Genomic DNA, 16,904 nt, shown 5'->3' with positions numbered 1-16,904 from the left:
TGAACTCACTGAATGGCAGAGCAGGCTCGAGGGGCCGAGTGGCCTACTCCTGCTCCTAATTCGTATGTTTGTAAGTTACTAGGGGCCTGGGTATCTGTGAAATGACTTAAAAATTTATTGCAGACCATTGCTCCATGGCACAGAAGGTGGTACTAGGACAGGTGACTAAAAGCTTAGTCAAAGAGCTAGATTGTCAGGAGCGACTTAAAAGAGGTGTGGGAAAGAGAGGTGGGGTGGGTGGGGTGATTTGCTGGGGTGGAATTCCAGAGCCAATGGCGGAGAGATGAAAATTGGAGAGGCGCAAAAAGCCAGAAGTGCAGAGATCTCAGAGGGTTGTAGCCTGGAGGAGGTAATGGGGATAGGGAGGAGCGAGGCCATGGAGGGATTTGAAAACAAGGATAAGAATTTTTAAATTAAGGTATTGCCGGACCAGAGCCAATGTAGGTAGTGAGCACGTGGGTGCTGGATGAACAGGACTTGATGTGATGCAAGGCTTTAAGGTACAACCAGGCAATATACATTTCCAATAGTCGGTAAGTGCAACTCCTTTTTCATTATTTGAAGATGAAAACATATCAAGACTTTATATTTTGATCTGTAGCACAACCATAAACTAATTTTATATTAAAAATGTAAATCCAAACATATTAACTGTGCCAAAGGGTGTGTTGATATTGTAAAATGGTTAACAGCCGCAGAAACATGTGTTTAAATGCAACTATCAGCTTGGCTCAGCCTTTGCACTCTGACTATAGAGACAGAACATCATGGGTTCAAGCCCCAAAACCAGGATTTGGGCATTGAGGCTAGTACATTACTGAGAGTACTGCATTTTCAGAGATATCATTCTTCAAACTGATGGGTTCAAACCCTTCTCTGTCTGCAAGGAACCAAGATAAAAACAGAAAATGCTGGAAATACTCAGGTCAGGCAGCATCAGTGGAGAGCAACCAAGTTAATGATTATACCTTTAACTTTTTCCCATTCTGATGAAATAAGTTTTAAGCAAGTGAAAGGGAGGAAGGTGGAAGAAAGAACAAAAGGGAAGGTCTGTGATAGGTGGAAGGCAAGAGAGATTAAATGACAAAAGGGATCATTAAAAAAAAATTCATTCATGGGATATGGGTGTCGCTAACAAGTTATTGCCCATCCCTAATTTCCCTTGAGAAGGTGGTGGTGAGCTGCCTTCTTGAACCGCTACAGTCCATGTGAGTCATGCAAGGCCAAGTAATGGGACAAGTGAAGAAACAAAAGATGTGTCCAGAGGAGATGTGAATGGCAAAATGATTAACGCTGTCTTCTGAAAGCAAAAAAAGAGAAATGAGAGAGAAAAACGAGAGGGAAAAGCCAAAACCAAAGAAAAAGGAAACAAAATGAGGGCAGAAGTTATGATCTAAAATGTGCCTAATTGAAAGACAAAATGCTGTTCCTCGAGCTTACTTTGAGCATCATTGAAAAAATGCAGGAAGCTGAGGACAGAAAGGTCAGAGTGGGAGCAAGGTGGAGAATTAAAATGACAAGTGATTGGAAGCTTCTGTTCAACTTGCGGACACAACAAAGGTGTTCTGCAAGGCAGTCACCTAATCTGTGTTTGGTCTCCTCAGTGTAGAGGAGACCACATTATGAGCAAAAATACAGTATATGAGATAGAAAGAAGTACAAGTAAATCACTGTTTCACCTGGAAGGGATGTTTGGGGCCTTGGATGGTGAGAAGAGAGAACGTAAAAGGTCAAGTGTTGCATCTCCTGTGCTTTGCATGGGAAGGGGAGATGGAGGGGGGTCCAGTCGCCTGTCATTTTAATTCCCCACCTTACTCCCACTCTGACCTTTCTGTCCTTGGCCTCCTGCAGTGTTACTGCATAATGTGTGGAACACAAAGTGCTCAGAGAACTGAGTGCTTCTTAAACAGAGTGCTCATGTCGGGAATTTGATGCAAGTAGGAATTCAGTGCAGTGAATGCAGAAGATGCTTTTTATTCTTTTTCTTTGACCTCCAGTAGCTAGTGAGTGTTTTTCCTTTGACTCTAAGCCAAGAAACTGTAAAGTACTATTACTTTACTAAATTATTAACTAATTAACAAGTCAAAGAAATAAATAAATACTGTTAGACTGACATGGCGGGGCAGTTGGTGTGTTGATAAGGGCAAAATATGGGAGTCTTTGGAGAGCATTGCAATCCTGGACAACCATATCTGCAGTAAGTGGCTGCAGCTTGAGCAACTTCAGCTCAGAGTTGTTGAGCTGGAGTCCGAATGCAAACATTGCCAAGCATCAGGGAGGGGCAGAGTTACCTGGACACTTTGTTCTAGGAGGCAGTCACACTCCTTAGCTTATGTAGGACTTTAGGGTTAGTCAATGGTCAGGGACAGGAGGGTGTGACTGCGAGTCAAGCAGGTATGGGGAGCCTCCATCCTTGACATTGACCAACAGGTGCAAGGTACTTGCTACCTGTGTGGATGAGAACAAGAACTGCAGGATGAGTGGGCAAACTGACCAAAGTACCAAGGTGCAGGGACCCATTCAAGTGAGGGGAGTGAAAAGGAGTAAGAGTCCAAATTAAAATGCAGAACCTCGTAGGTAATAACCTTTGGATTGTTACTTGAGCCACGTGCCAATTGGCATAGGGTCCAGCACATTAGAGAATTGAATGCGTTGCTCAAAAGGTGGTGTGGGAAGAAGGGGTTTCAATTCATGGGGCACTGGCACCAGTAATAGGGAAAGAGCGAGCCGTTTTGTTGAGATGAGCTCCACTTAAACTGGGCTGGGATTAACGTCCTGGTGAATTGTATAACTAGGGTTCTGGATAGGGCTTTAAACTCCGAGGTGGGAGAGGGGTAAAGGTGAAGGGAGATTTAGAAATCTAAAGAGAAAAGTTGAGGTAATAGAACAGAGTAATGATTTGGATAAAGCCAAGCAGAGTGGGACAGGAAGGGGCAGAGAGTTTAACAGTAATAGTGCATCAGCAAATAAAGTCCATGCAAAGAACGGTGGTCAAATAAAATTAAAGGTTCTTTATTTGAATGCACGAAGCAATTGTAACAAGACAGATCAACTGGAGACACAAATAGTGATAAATGCATTTGATATAATCGCCATTACAGAGACAAGGTTGCAAGGTGAGGAAATAAATATTCCAGGGCACACATCATTTCGAAAAGACAGACAGAATGCTGGTCAGTCTGACCTCGATGGTGGGTAAATTATTGGAATCAATTCTGAGAGACAGGATAAACTGCCACTTAGAAAGGAAAAGATTAATCAGGGATAGTCAACATGGATTTGTTAAGGGAAGGTCATGTCTTACGAACTTGATTGAGTTTTTTGAGGAAGTAACAAGGAGAATTGATGAGGGTAGTGCAGTGGATGTTGTCTACATGGATTTTAGTAAGGCATTTGACAAGGTCCCACATGGAAGATTGGTCAGAAAAGTAAAAGCCCATGGGATACAGGGGGAATGTGGCGAGTTGGTTCCAAAATTGACTCAGTGACAGGAAACAAAGGGTTGAGGTCGATGGATATTTATGTGAATGGAAGGTGGTTTCCAGTGGCGTTCTACAGGGCTCAGTGTTGAGACCCTTGCTGTTGTGGTATATATTAATGTTTTGGACTGAAATGTGGGAGGCATGATTGGGAAATTTGCTGATGACACAAAAAGTGGCCGTGTAGTTGATAGTGAAGAGGATAGCTGTAGACTCCAGAATGATATCAATGGTTTGGTTGGAGTGGGTGGCGAAGTGGCAAATGGAATTCAATCCTGAGAAGTGTGAGGTCATGCATTTGGGGAGGGCAAATAAAGCAAGGGAATACACAATAAACGGGAGGATATCGAGATGGTTAGAACAAGTGAGAGACCTTGGAGTGCATGTCCACAGGTCCCTGAAGGTGGCAGGACAGGTAGATAGATGTGAAGAAGGCATATGGAATGCTTTCCTTTATTGGCCGAGGTATAGAATACAAAAGCAAAGATGTAATGCTGGAACTGTATAAAACACTGGTTAGGCCACAGCTGGAGTATTGCATATAGTTCTGGTCACCACATTACAGGAAGGACATAATTGCTCTGGAGAGAGTACAGAGGAGATTTACAAGAATGTTGCCAGGGCTTGAAAGTTGCAGCTATGAGCAAAGATTGAATCAGCTATGGTTGTTTTCCTTGCAATAGAGAAGGCTGAGGGGTGACCTAATTGAGGTGTACAAAATTATGAGGGGCCTAGATATAGTAGACAGGAAGGACCTGTTTCTCCTAGCAGAGAGATCAATTAACAGGGGGCACAGATTTAAGGTGATTGGTAGAAGGATTAGAGAGGACATGAGGAAAAACGTTTTCACCCAGAGGGTGGTGGGTGTCTGGAATTCACTGCCAGGAATGGTGGTGGAGGCAGAAACCCTCAGCTCATTTAAAAGGTACCTGGACATGCACCTGAAGTGCTGTAACCTGCAAGGCTACGGACCAGGTGCTGGAAGGTGGGATTAGATTAGGCAGCTAGATGTTTCAGCCATCGCAGACCTGATGGGCTGAATGGCCTCCTTCTGTGCTGTAATTTTTCTGTGGTTCTATAGTTCTAATGGCAAAGGAGGAGGCAATTGTAAAGGATGACATAAGCACAGTAGTAAGCAAGGATCTTGGCTCAGAAGATCAGGAAGGACAAACAATTTGTGGGGAAATTAGAAATAACAAGGGTCAGAAAATGCTGATGTGAGTAGTTTATAGTTTCTCAAACAGTAGTTATACCATTCGACAAAGCATTGAGAGAGAAATAATTGGAGTTTGTTACAAAGGCAATGTAATAATTGTTGGGAACTTTAATCTTTATAAGACGGGACAAATCGGATGGACCAAGGTAGTCCGGAAGATGAGTTTGATGCTTTTGCAACTGTTTTTTTTAGAACAATATGTTGTGGAACCAACTAAGGATGATGCTATTTCAGATCTAGTTTTGTGTAATGAAGCAGGGTTAATTAGTAATCCCATAGTAAGAGATATCTGAGAAATAGTGATCATAATACAATTGAATTCCATATTAAGTTTGAGAGTGACATACTGGAGTCCAAAACAGGAATCTTAAACTTAAACTTAAAGCAGTTAGGTATGAGGAGAGCTGCCTTAGGTTGATTGGGTAAATAGAATAAAGGTATGGCAGTAAATAACCAGTGGGAAACATTTAAATAAATGATTCAATATGTTCAACAAAAATATGTTCCATTAAAAAACAAAAACTCAGTGACCATGGTTTACCAGGGAAGTTAAAGATAGCCAGCAGGTCTGGCAGCATCTGTGGAGAGAGAAGCAGAGTTAACATTTCAGGTCAGTGACCTTTCATCAGAACTGACAAATATTAGAAATGTAAAAGGTTTTAAGCAGTAAAGCGGGGGTGGGGCAAGTGATAACACAACAGAAGGTGTTGATAGGACAAGGCCACAGAGAATAACTAGCCAGAATGTCATGGAACAAAGGCAAATGGTATGTTAATGGTATGCTGAAAGACAAAGCATTAGTACAGAGAGGGTGTTAATGGACTGAAAACTGAACAGCCACAAGCACAAACATGAAAAAAACGGTGGGTAGGCACAGTAGAAACAAACTAAACACACTAAAATAAAATAAACAAATAAAAAATAACTAAAAATAAAAAGGTCATGCTCTGAAATTATTGAACAATGTAGAGGAGACCACATTGTGAACAGCGAATACAGTATACTAAATTGAAAGAAGTAAATCGCTGCTTCACCTGAAAGGAGAGCTTGGGGCCTTGGCTAGTGAGGAAAGAGGAGGTAAACGGGCAGGTATTACACCTCCTGCGATTACAGGGGAAGGTGCCGTGGGCGTTTGGTCTCCCCAATGTAGAGCAGACCACATTGTGAGCAGCGAATTGTGAGTCCACTCCTCCTTCACCCCCAACTCCTTCCCACGGCACCTTCCCCTGCAATCACAGGAGGTGTACTACCTGCCCATTTACCTCCTCTCTCCTCACTATCCCAGGCCCCAAACACTCCTTTCAAGTGAAGCAGTGATTTACTTGTACTTCTTTCAATTTAGTATACTGTATTCGCTGTTCACAATGTGGTCTCCTCTACATTGTTCAATAATTTCAGAGCATGGCAGGCCCCCCTTTTTATTTTTAGTTATTTTTTATTTGTTTATTTTATTTCCATTTGTTTAGTTTGTTTCTACTGTGCCTACTTTTTTTTTCATGTTGGTGCTTGGGGCCAGGGCTGTTCTTTTTACTGTCAATTGACACCCTCTCTGCACTGACGCTTTGTCTTTCAGCACACCATTAACATACCATTTGCCTTTGCTGCATGACCTTCTGGTCAGTTATTCTCTGTGACCTTGTCCTATCAACACCTTCTGTTTTGTTATCTCTTGCCTCACACCCGCTTTACTTGCTTCAAACCCTTTACATTTCTAATATTTGGCAATTCTGATGAAGGGTCACTGACCTGAAACATTAACTCTGCTTCTCTCTCCACAGATGCTGCCAGACCTGCTGAGTATTTCTAGCATTTCTTGTTTTTATTTCAGATTTCCAGCATCTGCAGTATTTTGCTTTTATTTAAGTTATAGATACTATTAGATTAAAATAAGAGGCTTCTAATTTTGCAAAGAATAGTAGTAAGCTTGAGGATTGGGAGTGTTTCGGAAATTAGCAAAGGGTGATCAAAAAGTTGTTAAAAGGGGAAAAAATAGAATATGAGAGGACCGAGCCAGGAATATAAAAATGGACTGTAAGAGCTTTCACAAACATATAAAAAGGAAAGTAGCTAAAGTAAACATTGGTCCCTTAGAGCCAGACAGACGAAATTATCATGGGGAATGAGGAAATGGCAGAGGCATTGAACAAATATTTTGTACATAGTAGAAGACACAAGTTACACCAGATATAGAGGGTAACCAAGGGACTAATAAGAATGAGGAACTTAAAATAATTAGTATCAGCAGAGAAAAAATATTCGAGAAACTTAAATGACTAAAAGCTGACAAACCCCCAGGACTAAATGGCCTACATCCTAGGGTTCTAAGAGAGGTAGCTACAGAGATAGTGGATGCACTGGCTAAGATTTCCCAAAATTCCCTGGATTCTAGTCCCAGATGATTGGAAATTAGCAAATGGAACATCACTATTCAAGAAAGGAGGGACAGAGAAAACAGGCCAGTTAGCCTGACATAAGTCATCGGGAAAATGCTGGAATCTATTATTAAGGATGTCTTAACAATCTGCTTAGAAAATCATAGTATGATCATACAGAGTCCATATGGTCTTCTGAAAGGGAAATTGTGTTTGACAAATCTGTCAGAGTTTTTTTGAGGATGTAACTAGTAGTGTAGATAAAGGGGAGCCAGCAGATGTTGTCATGCTAGGCCCCCACCTGCTAAGAATGAGGAACATGAATTTTGTCATGAACATTGATTTTAAACTGTTACTGGAGTGTAGAAAGGACTTGTTAAACAGATCAGCCGTGGCTGGAAAGACATTTGCACATTAACAAACAGTGTTTGGAAGGATAAAGCATTGATCACCAGACATTGGAGGTGGGGGAGCTCGCATTCCAGATTGACTGCTAAGATGGCTGAATACACAAACGGACGTGGTCAAACCAGCTAGTCACATGACTAACCTGCTGGGCAACCTGAGTTTTTTGAATTTGTACCAACAGTTTGGGCAAAAAGTCTGTTTTTTCCTGAACTGAGAAGGTCGCTTCTGCCTGCTCCCATCTTTTTCTCATAACCTCTGAATCCACTGAAGACACATGAACCCCAAGAGAGAAAAGTCTCCTACAGCGAACAAGGTTTAAGAAGAATTCTGGGCCCCAATGAAAAGCAAGATCTACCTACAATCAAGGACTCTACAGTGAACTCGAAGAACCGTAACAAAAACTCTTCAGATATTGCCTCAAACTTTTCCACTTTATTTTTCTTCTCTTTTCTGTCTCTATTTGCATGTGTGTATCGCGTATGCATGCTAACATGGGGTGCGCGTGTATCCATAGGCGTTAACCGAATTAAAGTTGAAGTTTAATAAATTTCAAACTTTGTTTCTTTAAACCTAAGAAAGCCTGTTTGTGTTGGTTTCTTTGCCTTATAATCGGAAAGCGGTGATCATTGAATTCACCAAGGGAGAGCTAAAAACACGGTGTGTTTAAAATTAAACCCTGTTACAGAAAGACCAGATGAAGGCTGAGAGGGACCCCTAGACACCTTTCTCACCTGGTCGTAAGAATGTAATATACTTGGATTTCCAAAACGCATTTCATGAGGTGCCACACAATAGGTTAATATGTATGATAAGGGGTCATGGAGTTGGGTAAAATATTAGATAGAGGATTGGTTAACAGACAGGAAGCAGAGAGTAGGATTAAATGGGGCATTTTCAAGTTGGCAGGCTGTGCCAGTGGAGTGCCTCAAGGATCAATGCTGGGGCATGAGCAATTTACAATTTATATTAATGACTTAGGTTAAGAGACCGAGAATGTATCCAGGTTTGTTGACGATACAATGGGACGATGGGAATGTAAGCTGTGACCCTAACCCCAACGTGTTGATGTTCAGAGGGACGTGGGTGAGCTCATACGAAGAACACAGAAAGTTAGCATACAGTTATAGCAAGCAATTAGGAAGGCAAATGGCATGTTGGCCTTTATTGCTATAATTGTTTCGGACTTTGAGGCCACACCTGGAGTTCTGTGCAAAGTTTTGGTTTCCATGTCTAAAGAAGGATATACTTGCCTTGGAAGTGGTACAGTGAAGGTTCATTAGATTTGTTCCTGAGATGAGAAGGTTGCCCTATGGTGAGAGGCTGAGCAAATTGGGCCCAAACTCTCTCGAGTTCAGAGGAATGAGACGTGATCGCACTGAAAATACAAGATTCTGAAGGGGTTTGACTGAGAAGTTGTTTCCCCCAGCTGGGGAATCGAGAACACGGGGACACAGCCTCAGAACAAGGGGTTGATTATTTAAGACTATTTAAGATTATTTCTTCTTTGAGAAGAAATTTAATCAGAGGGTTGTGAATTTTTGGAATTCTCTACCCCAGATGTTGTAGATGCTCCATTGTTGAGTATATTCAAGGCTGAGAAAGACAGATTTCCAATCTCTCAGGGAATCAAGGAATTTGGGGAGCGGGCGGAAAGTGGATTTGTGGCAGAATATCAGCCATAATCACATTGGATGTTGGAGCAGGCTCCAGGGGCAGTATAGTCTACTACTGCTCCCATTTCTTACGCTCTTATGAAGCACAACATAAACTCCAGGAACAGCACCTGACCTTTCAACTGCGCACTTTACAGCTTTTGGACTCAACTTTGAGTCTTGCACCATGAACCCTTTTGTCATTTAACCTCTCCTGTCCTCCACTGCCACGGACCTTTGCTTTTGTTCTTGTTTCACCGTCCCCTCTCACCCCCCCCCCCTCTCATCCCCCCCCCCCCGCTCCTCTACCTCCCCCCGCTCTCCCCCATCTCCTCTCTCCCCCCCCCATCTCCTCTCTCCCCCCCCCTCCTCACTCCCCCCCCCTCCTCACTCCCCCCGCTCCTCACTCCCCCCCTTCTCACTCCCCCCCTTCTCACTCCCCCCCTTCTCTCTCCCCCCTCCTCTCTCCCCCCTCCTCTCTCCACCCCTTCCTCTCTCTCCCCCCCTTCCTCTCTCTCCCCCCCCTTCCTCTCTCTCCCCCCCTCCTCTCTCTTCCCCCTCCTCACTCTCCCCCCCTCCTCTCTCTCCCCCCCTCCTCTCTCTCCCCCCCTCCTCTCTCTCCCCCCCTCCTCTCTCTCCCCCCCCCCTCCTCTCTCTCCCCCCCCTCCTCTCTCCCCCCCTCCTCTCTCTCCCCCACTCTCCCCCCCACTCTCCCCACCTCCTCTCTCCCCTCACCTCCTCTCTCCCCCCCTCCTCTCCCCCCCTGCTCTCTCCCTCCCCTCCACTCTCCCCCACCCTCCTCTCCCCCCCTCCTCTCCCCCCCCCCCCCTCCCCTCCCTCCACCCCCCCCCCCCTCCCCCCCCTCCTCTCCCCCCCCACCCCTCTCCCCCCCACCTCCCCCCCCTCCTCTCCCCCCCACTCCTCTCTCCCCCCCCTCCTCTCTCCCCCCCTCCTCCCCCCCTCCTCTCTTCCCCCCCTCCTCTCCCCCCCCTCCTCTCTCCCCCCCCTCCTCTCTCCCCCCCTCCTCTCTCCCTCCCCTCCTCTCTCCCTCCCCTCCTCTCTCCCTCCCCTCCTCTCTCCCTCCCCTGCTCTCTCCCTCCCCTGCTCTCTCCCTCCCCTCCTCTCTCCCTCCCCTCCTCTCTCCCCCACCCTCCTCTCTCGCCCTCCTCTCTCTCCCCCCCCTCCTCTCTCCCCCCCTTCTCTCTCCCCCCCTCTCTCTCCCCCCCTTCTCTCTCCCCCCCTCCTCTCTCCCCCCTCCCTCCTCTCTCCCCCTCCCTCCTCTCTCCCCCTCCCTCCTCTCTCCCTCTCCCTCCTCTCTCCCCCACCCTCCTCCCATCCCTCTCCCCACCACCTCTCTCCCCCCCACCTCTCTCCCCCCCCCACCTCTCTCCCCCCCCCACCTCTCTCCCCCCCCCACCACTCTCCCCCCCCCACCACTCTCCCCCCCCACCACTCTCCCCCCCACACCACTCTCCCCCCCCACCACTCTCCCCCCCACCACTCTCCCCCCCCCACCACTCTCCCCCCCCCCACCACTCTCCCCCCACCTCTCTCCCCCCCACCTCTCTCCCCCCCCCACTTCTCTCCCCCCCCCCACTTCTCTCCCCCCCCCACTTCTCTCCCCCCCCCACTTCTCTCCCCCCCCCCCACTTCTCTCCCCCCCCCACTTCTCTCCCCCCCCACTTCTCTCCCCCCCCCACTTCTCTCCCCCCCCCACTTCTCTCCCCCACTCCCCCCCCCACTTCTCTCCCCCCCACTTCTCTCCCCCCCCCCACTTCTCTCCCCCCCCACTTCTCTCCCCCCCCACTTCTCTCCCCCCCCACTTCTCTCCCCCCCCACTTCTCTCCCCCCCCACTTCTCTCCCCCCCACTTCTCTCCCCCCCCACTTCTCTCCCCCCCACTTCTCTCCCCCCCCACTTCTCTCCCCCCCCACTTCTCTCCCCCCCCCACTTCTCTCCCCCCCCCCCACTTCTCTCCCCCCCCACTTCTCTCCCCCCCCCCACTTCTCTCCCCCCCCACTTCTCTCCCCCCCCCACCTCTCCTCCCCCCCCACTTCTCTCCCCCCCCACCTCTCTCCCCCCCCACCTCTCTCCCCCCCCACCTCTCTCCCCCCAACCTCTCTCCCCCACCTCCTCTCTCTCCCTCTCCCCCACCTCCTCTCCCCCACCTTCTCTCTCCCCACCTCCTCTCTCCCCCCCTCCTCTCTCCCCCCTCCTCTCTCCCCCCTCCACCCTCCCCCTTCCCCCTTCCCCCCTTCCCCCCTCCCCCCTTCCCCCCTTCCCCCCCTCCCCCTTCCCCCCTCCCCCTCTCCCCCCTCCCCCCCTCCCCCCTCTCCCCTTCCCCCCTCCCCCCCTCCCCCTCTCCCCCCTCCCCCTTCCCCCTTCCCCCCTCCCCCTTCCCCCTTCCCCCCCACCCCCTCATCCCCTCCCCCTTCCCCCTTCCCCCTTTCCCCCTCCCCCTTCCCCCTCTCCCACCCCCTCCCCCTTCCCCCTTCCCCCCCTCCCCCTTCCCCCTTCCCCCCTCCCCCTCTCCCCTCCCCCTTCCCCCCTTTCCCCCCTCCCCCTTCCCCCTCTCCCCCTCTCCCCTCCCCCCTTCCCCCCTCCCCTCCCCCTTCCCCCTCTCCCCCTCTCCCCTCCCCCTTCCCCCCTCCCCTCCCCCCTTCCCCCCTCTCCCTCTCCCCTCCCCCTTCCCCCTCCCCCTCTCCCCCTCCCCCCTTCCCCCCTCCCCTCCCCCTCTCCCCTCCCCCTCTCCCCTCCCCCTCTCCCTTCTCCCCTCTCCCCTCCCCTCTCCCCTCCCCCTCTCCCCTCCCCCTCTCCCCTCCCCCTCTCCCCTTCCCCCCTCTCCCTCTCCCCTCTCCCTCTCCCCTCCCCCTCTCCCCTTCCCCCCTCCCCCTCTCCTCTCCCCTCCCCCTTCCCTTCTCCCCCTCTTCTCCCCCTCTTCTCCCCCTTCCCCCCTCCCCTTCCCCTTCCCCGCTCCCCCCTCTCCCCTCACCCTCCCCTCTCCCCTCCCCCCCTCCCCCTCCCCCCTCCCCCTTCCCCTTCCCCCCTCCCCGTCTCCCCTCCCCGTCTCCCCTCCCCCTCTCCCTCTCCCCTCCCCCTCTCCCTCTCCCCTCCCCCTTCCCCCCTCCCCCTTCCCCCTCCCCCTCCCATATTCCCTTCCCCTCCCCTTCCCCCCTCCCTCTCCCCCTTCCCCTCCCCCCTTCCCCTCCCCCCCTTCCCCTCCCCCCTTCCCCTCCCCCCTTCCCCTCTTCCCCTTCCCCTCTCCCCTTCCCCTCTCCCCCTTCCCCCTCCCCCTCCCCCTCCCCCCTTCCCCTTCCCCCTTCCCCTCCCCCTTCCCCCTCCCCCTTCCCCCTTCCCCCTCACCCTTCCCCCTCCCCCCTCCCCCTCCCCCCCTCCCCCTCCCCCTCCCCCTCCCCCTCCCCCTCCCCCCCTCCCCCTTCCCCTTCCCCTCCCCCTCCCCCTCCCCCTCCCCTCCCCCTTCCCCCTTCCCCTCCCCCTCCCCTCCCCCTCCCCTTCCCCTCCCCCTCCCTTCCCCTCCCCCTCCCTCCTCCCCCTTCCCCTTCCCCCTCCCCTCCCACCCTCCCCCCTCCATCCCCCCCTTCCCCCTCCACCTTCCCCTCCCCCTTCCCCCTCCCCCCTCCCCCTCCCCTTCCCCTCCCCTTCCGCCCTCCCCCTTCCCCTCCCCCTCCCCCTCCCCCTCCCCCTTCCCCTCCCCTTCCCCCTCCCCTTCCCCTCCCCTTCCCCCTCCCCCTTCCCCTTCCCCCCCCTTCCCCTCCCCCTTCCCCTTCCCCTTCCCCTCCCCCTTCCCCTCCCCCTTCCCCTCCCCCTCCCCCTTCCCCTCCCCCTTCCCCTCCCCCTCCCCCTCCCCCTTCCCCTCCCCCTCCCCCTCCCCCTCCCCCTCCCCTTCCCCCTCCCCTGCCCCTTCCCCCTCCCCTTCCCCTCCCCTTCCCCTTCCCCCTTCCCCTCCCCCCTCCCCCTCCCCTTCCCCTTCCCCTCCCCTTCCCCTTCCCCTTCCCCTCCCCTTCCCCTTCCCCCCTCCCCTCCCCTCCTCCCCCTTCCCCCTCCCCCTCCCATTCCCTTCCCCTCTCCCCTCCCATATTCCCTTCCCCTCTTCCCCTCCCATATTCCCCTTCCCCTCTTCCCTTCCCCCTCCCCCTCCCCCTTCCCCTTCCCCTCCCCCTCCCCCTCCCCCACCCCCCTCCCCCTCCCCCCTCCCCCTTCCCCCTCCCCCTTCCCCCTCCCCCTTCCCCCTCCCCCTTCCCCTCCCCCTTCCCCCCTTCCCCCCCCCTCCCCTTCCCCCCCTCCCCTTCCCCCCTTCCCCCCCTCCCCTTCCCCCTCCCCCTTTCCCCTCCCCCTTCCCCCTCCCCCTCCCCCTCCCCTTCCCCTCCCACTCCCCCCCCTCCCCCTCCACCTTCCCCCTTCCCCTCCCCTTCCCCTTCCCCCTTCCCCTTCCCCTTCCCCTTCCCTTCCCCTTCCCCTTCCCCTTCCCCTTCCCCTCCCTCCCCTTCCCCTCCCCTCCCCCTTCCCCTTCCCCTCCCCTCCCCCTTCCCCTCCCCTTCCCCTCCCCCTTCCCCTCCCCCTTCCCCTCCCCTTCCCCTCCCCCTCCCCCTTCCCCTCCCCCTCCCCCTCCCCCTCCCCCTCCCCCTCCCCCTCCCCTTCCCCTTCCCCTCCCCCTCCCCTTCCCCTCCCCCTCCACTTCCCCCTCCCCCTCCCCCTTCCCCCTCCCCCTTCCCCCCTCCCCCTTCCCCCTCCCCCTTCCCCCTCCCCCTTCCCCTCCCCCTTCCCCCTCCCCCTTTCCCCTCCCCCCTTCCCCCTCCCCCTCTCCCCCTCCCCCTCTCCCCTTCCCCTCTCCCCTCCCCCTTCCCCCTTTCCCCCTCCCCCTTCCCCCTCTCCCCTCCCCCTTCCCCCCTCCCCTCCCCCTTCCCCCCTCTCCCTCTCCCCTCCCCCTCTCCCCTTCCCCCTCTCCCCTCCCCCTCTCCCTTCTCCCCTCCTCCACTCCCCTCCCCCCTCTCCCCTCCCCCTCTCCCCTTCCCCCTCTCCCTCTCCCCTCCCCCTCTCCCCTTCCCCCTCCCCCTCTCCCCTCTCCCCCCCCTCTCCCCTTCCCCCCTCCCCTTCTCCCCTCCCCCTTCCCCTCTCCCCCTCTTCCTCCCCTTCCCCTCTCCCCCTCTTCTCCCCCTTCCCCTCTCCCCCTCTTCTCCCCCTTCCCCCCTCCCCTCTCCCCTCTCCCCTCTCCCTCCCACTCCCCTCTCCCCTCCCCCCTCCCCCTCCCCCTTCCCCTCTCTCCCTCCCCCCTCCCCCCTCTCCCTTCCCCCTTCCCCTCTCCCCTCCCCCTCCCCCTTCCCCTTCCCCCTCCCCCCCTCCCCCTTCCCCCCCTCCCCTTCCCCCCTCCCCCGTCTCCCCTCCCCCTCCCATATTCCCTTCCCCTCTTCCCTTCCCCCTCCCCCTCCCCCCTTCCCCTCCCCCCTCCCCCCTCCCCCTCCCCCCTCCCCCTCCCCCTTCCCCCTTCCCCCTCACCCTTCCCCCTCACCCTTCCCCCCTTCCCCTCCCCCTTCCCCCCTCCCCTTCCCCCTCCCCCTTCCCCTCCCCCTTCCCCCCCTCCCCTTCCCCTTCCCCCCTCCCCTTCCCCCTCCCCCTTCCCCCCTCCCCTTCCCCCTCCCCCTTCCCCCTCCCCCTTCCCCTCCCCCTTCCCCTCCCCCTTCCCTTCCCCTCCCCCTCCCCCCTCCCCCCCTCCCCCTCCCCCTCCTCCCCCCCTCCCCCTCACTTCCCCTTCCCCTTCCCCTTCCCCTCCCCCTTCCCCCCCTTCCCCTTCCCCTTCCCCTTCCCCCTCCCCCTCCCCCTCCCCCTCCCCCTCTCCCCCTTCCCCTCCCCTCCCCCTCCCCCTCCCCCTCCCCTCCCCTCCCCGTCCCCCTCCCCTTCCCCTCCCCCTCCACTTCCCCCTCCTCCCCCTCCCCTCCCCCTCCCCTCCCCCCTCCCCTCCCCCCCTCCCCTCCCCTCCCCTCCCCCTCCCCTCCCCCTCCACTTCCCCCTCCCCTCCCCCTCCACTTCCCCCTCCCCTCCCCCTCCACTTCCCCCTCCCCCTCCCCCTCCACTTCCCCCTCCCCTCCCCCTCCACTTCCCCCTCCCCCTTCCCCTCCCCCTTCCCCTCCCCCTTCCCCCTCCCCCCTCCCCCTTCCCCTCCCCCTTCCCCTCCCCCTCCCCCATCCCCCTCCCCCTTCCCCTTCCCCCTTCCCCATCCCCCTCCCCCTTCCCCCTCCCCTTCCCCTCCCCTTCCCCCTCCCTCTTCCCCTCCCCTTCCCCCTCCCTCTTCCCTCCCCTTCCCCCTCCCCTTCCCCCTCCCCTCCCCTCCCCTTCCCCCTCCCCTCCCCTTCCCCCTCCCCCTTCCCCTCCTTCCCCCTCCCTCTTCCCCTCCCCTCCCCCTCCCCCTCCCCCTACCCTCCCCTCCCCCTTCCCCATCCACCTTCCCCTCCCCCTTCCCCCTCCCCTTCCCCCTCCCCCTCCTCCTTCCCCTTCCCCCTCCACCTTCCCCTTCCCCCTCCACCTTCCCCTTCCCCCTCCACCTTCCCCTTCCCCTTCCCCCTCCACCTTCCCCTCCCCCTTCCCCCTCCCCCTTCCCCTCCCCTTCCCCTCCCCTCCCCCTTCCCCTCCCTTCCCCTCCCCCTTCCCCCTCCCCCTTCCCCTTCCCCTTCCCCTCCCCTTCCCCTCCCTTCCCCCTCCCCCTCCCCTTTCCCCCTCCCCCCTCCCCTTCCCCCTTCCCCCCTCCACCCTCCCCCTTCCCCCCTTCCCCCCTCCACCCTCCCCCTTCCCCCTTCCCACCCCTCCCCCTCCCCCCCTCCCCCTCCCCCTTCCCCCTCCCCCTTCCCCCTTCCCCCCTCCCCCTTCCCCCCTCCCCCTTCCCCCTCCCCCTCTCCCCCTTCCCCCTCCCCCTCTCCCTCCCCCCTCCCCCTCTCCCCTTCCCCTCTCCCCTCCCCCTCCCCCTTTCCCCCTCCCCCTTCCCCCTCTCCCCTCCCCCTTCCCCCTCCCCTCCCCCTTCCCTCCCCTCTCCCCTCCCCTCCCCCTTCCCCCTCCCCTCCCCTCCCCCTTCCCCCTCTCCCCCTCTCCCTCTCCCCCTCCCCCTTCCCCCCTCCCCCTTCCCCCTCTCCCTCTCCCTCCCCTCCCCCTTCCCCCTCTCCCCTCTCCCCTCCCCCCTTCCCCCTCTCCCCTCCCCCTCTCCCTTCTCCCCTCCTCCTCTCCCCTCCCCCTCTCCCCTCCCCCTCTCCCCTTCCCCCCTCCTCCCTCTCCCCTCCCCCTCTCCCCTTCCCCCCTCCCCCTCTCCCCTCTCCCTCCCCCTCCCCCTCTCCCCTTCCCCCCTCCCCCTCTCCCCTCTCCCCTCCCCTTCTCCCCTCCCCTTCTCCCCTCCCCCCTTCCCCTCTCCCCCTCTTCTCCCCCTTCCCCTCTCCCCCTCTTCTCCCCCTTCCCCTCTCCCCCTCTTCTCCCCCTTCCCCTCTCCCCCTCTTCTCCCCCTTCCCCCCTTCCCCCTTCCCCTTCCCCCCCTCCCCCCTCCCACTCCCCCCTCCCCCCCTCCCACTCCCCCCTCCCCCCTCCCACTCCCCTCTCCCCTCTCCCCTCCCACTCCCCTCTCCCCTCCCACTCCCCTCTCCCCTCCCCCTTCCCCTCTCCCCTCCCCCCTCCCCCCTCCCCCTTCCCCCTTCCCCCTCCCCCTTCCCCCTTCCCTTCTCCCCTCCCCCCTCCCCCTTCCCCCTTCCCTTCTCCCCTCCCCCTCCCCCTTCCCCCTTCCCCTA

At 56.2% G+C, this 16,904-nt stretch overlaps 2 protein-coding genes across 2 annotated transcripts in view; both read left to right on the top strand.

The window, feature by feature from the left end:
- Window positions 1–12,384: 12,384 nt before the first annotated feature.
- Window positions 12,385–13,085, top strand: LOC137352080 (uncharacterized; the record flags this gene model as incomplete). The annotated part of the gene is given in 2 exon segments (XM_068017158.1): window positions 12,385–13,036; window positions 13,039–13,085. Coding segments are annotated over 2 exon segments (699 nt in total), but the record flags the coding sequence as incomplete, so codon positions are not given.
- Window positions 13,086–14,434: 1,349 nt separating this feature from the next.
- The window catches only part of LOC137366673 (uncharacterized), a gene marked incomplete at its 5' end in the record, with an annotated part of 5,089 nt that continues 2,619 nt past the window's right edge, over window positions 14,435–16,904 (top strand). The window contains 3 exons of the mRNA XM_068028354.1: window positions 14,435–14,517; window positions 14,678–14,994; window positions 15,047–15,252. Of these exons, the coding sequence (XP_067884455.1) occupies window positions 14,435–14,517; window positions 14,678–14,994; window positions 15,047–15,252 (606 nt within the window). The remainder of the gene's footprint in view (window positions 14,518–14,677; window positions 14,995–15,046; window positions 15,253–16,904) is intronic.

The sequence above is a fragment of the Heterodontus francisci genome, chromosome 3, assembly GCF_036365525.1.
Source record: "Heterodontus francisci isolate sHetFra1 chromosome 3, sHetFra1.hap1, whole genome shotgun sequence".
Taxonomy (NCBI): domain Eukaryota; kingdom Metazoa; phylum Chordata; class Chondrichthyes; order Heterodontiformes; family Heterodontidae; genus Heterodontus; species Heterodontus francisci.
Note: the sequence above shows the minus strand (reverse complement) of the source record. Positions and strands in the feature narration are given on the sequence as shown.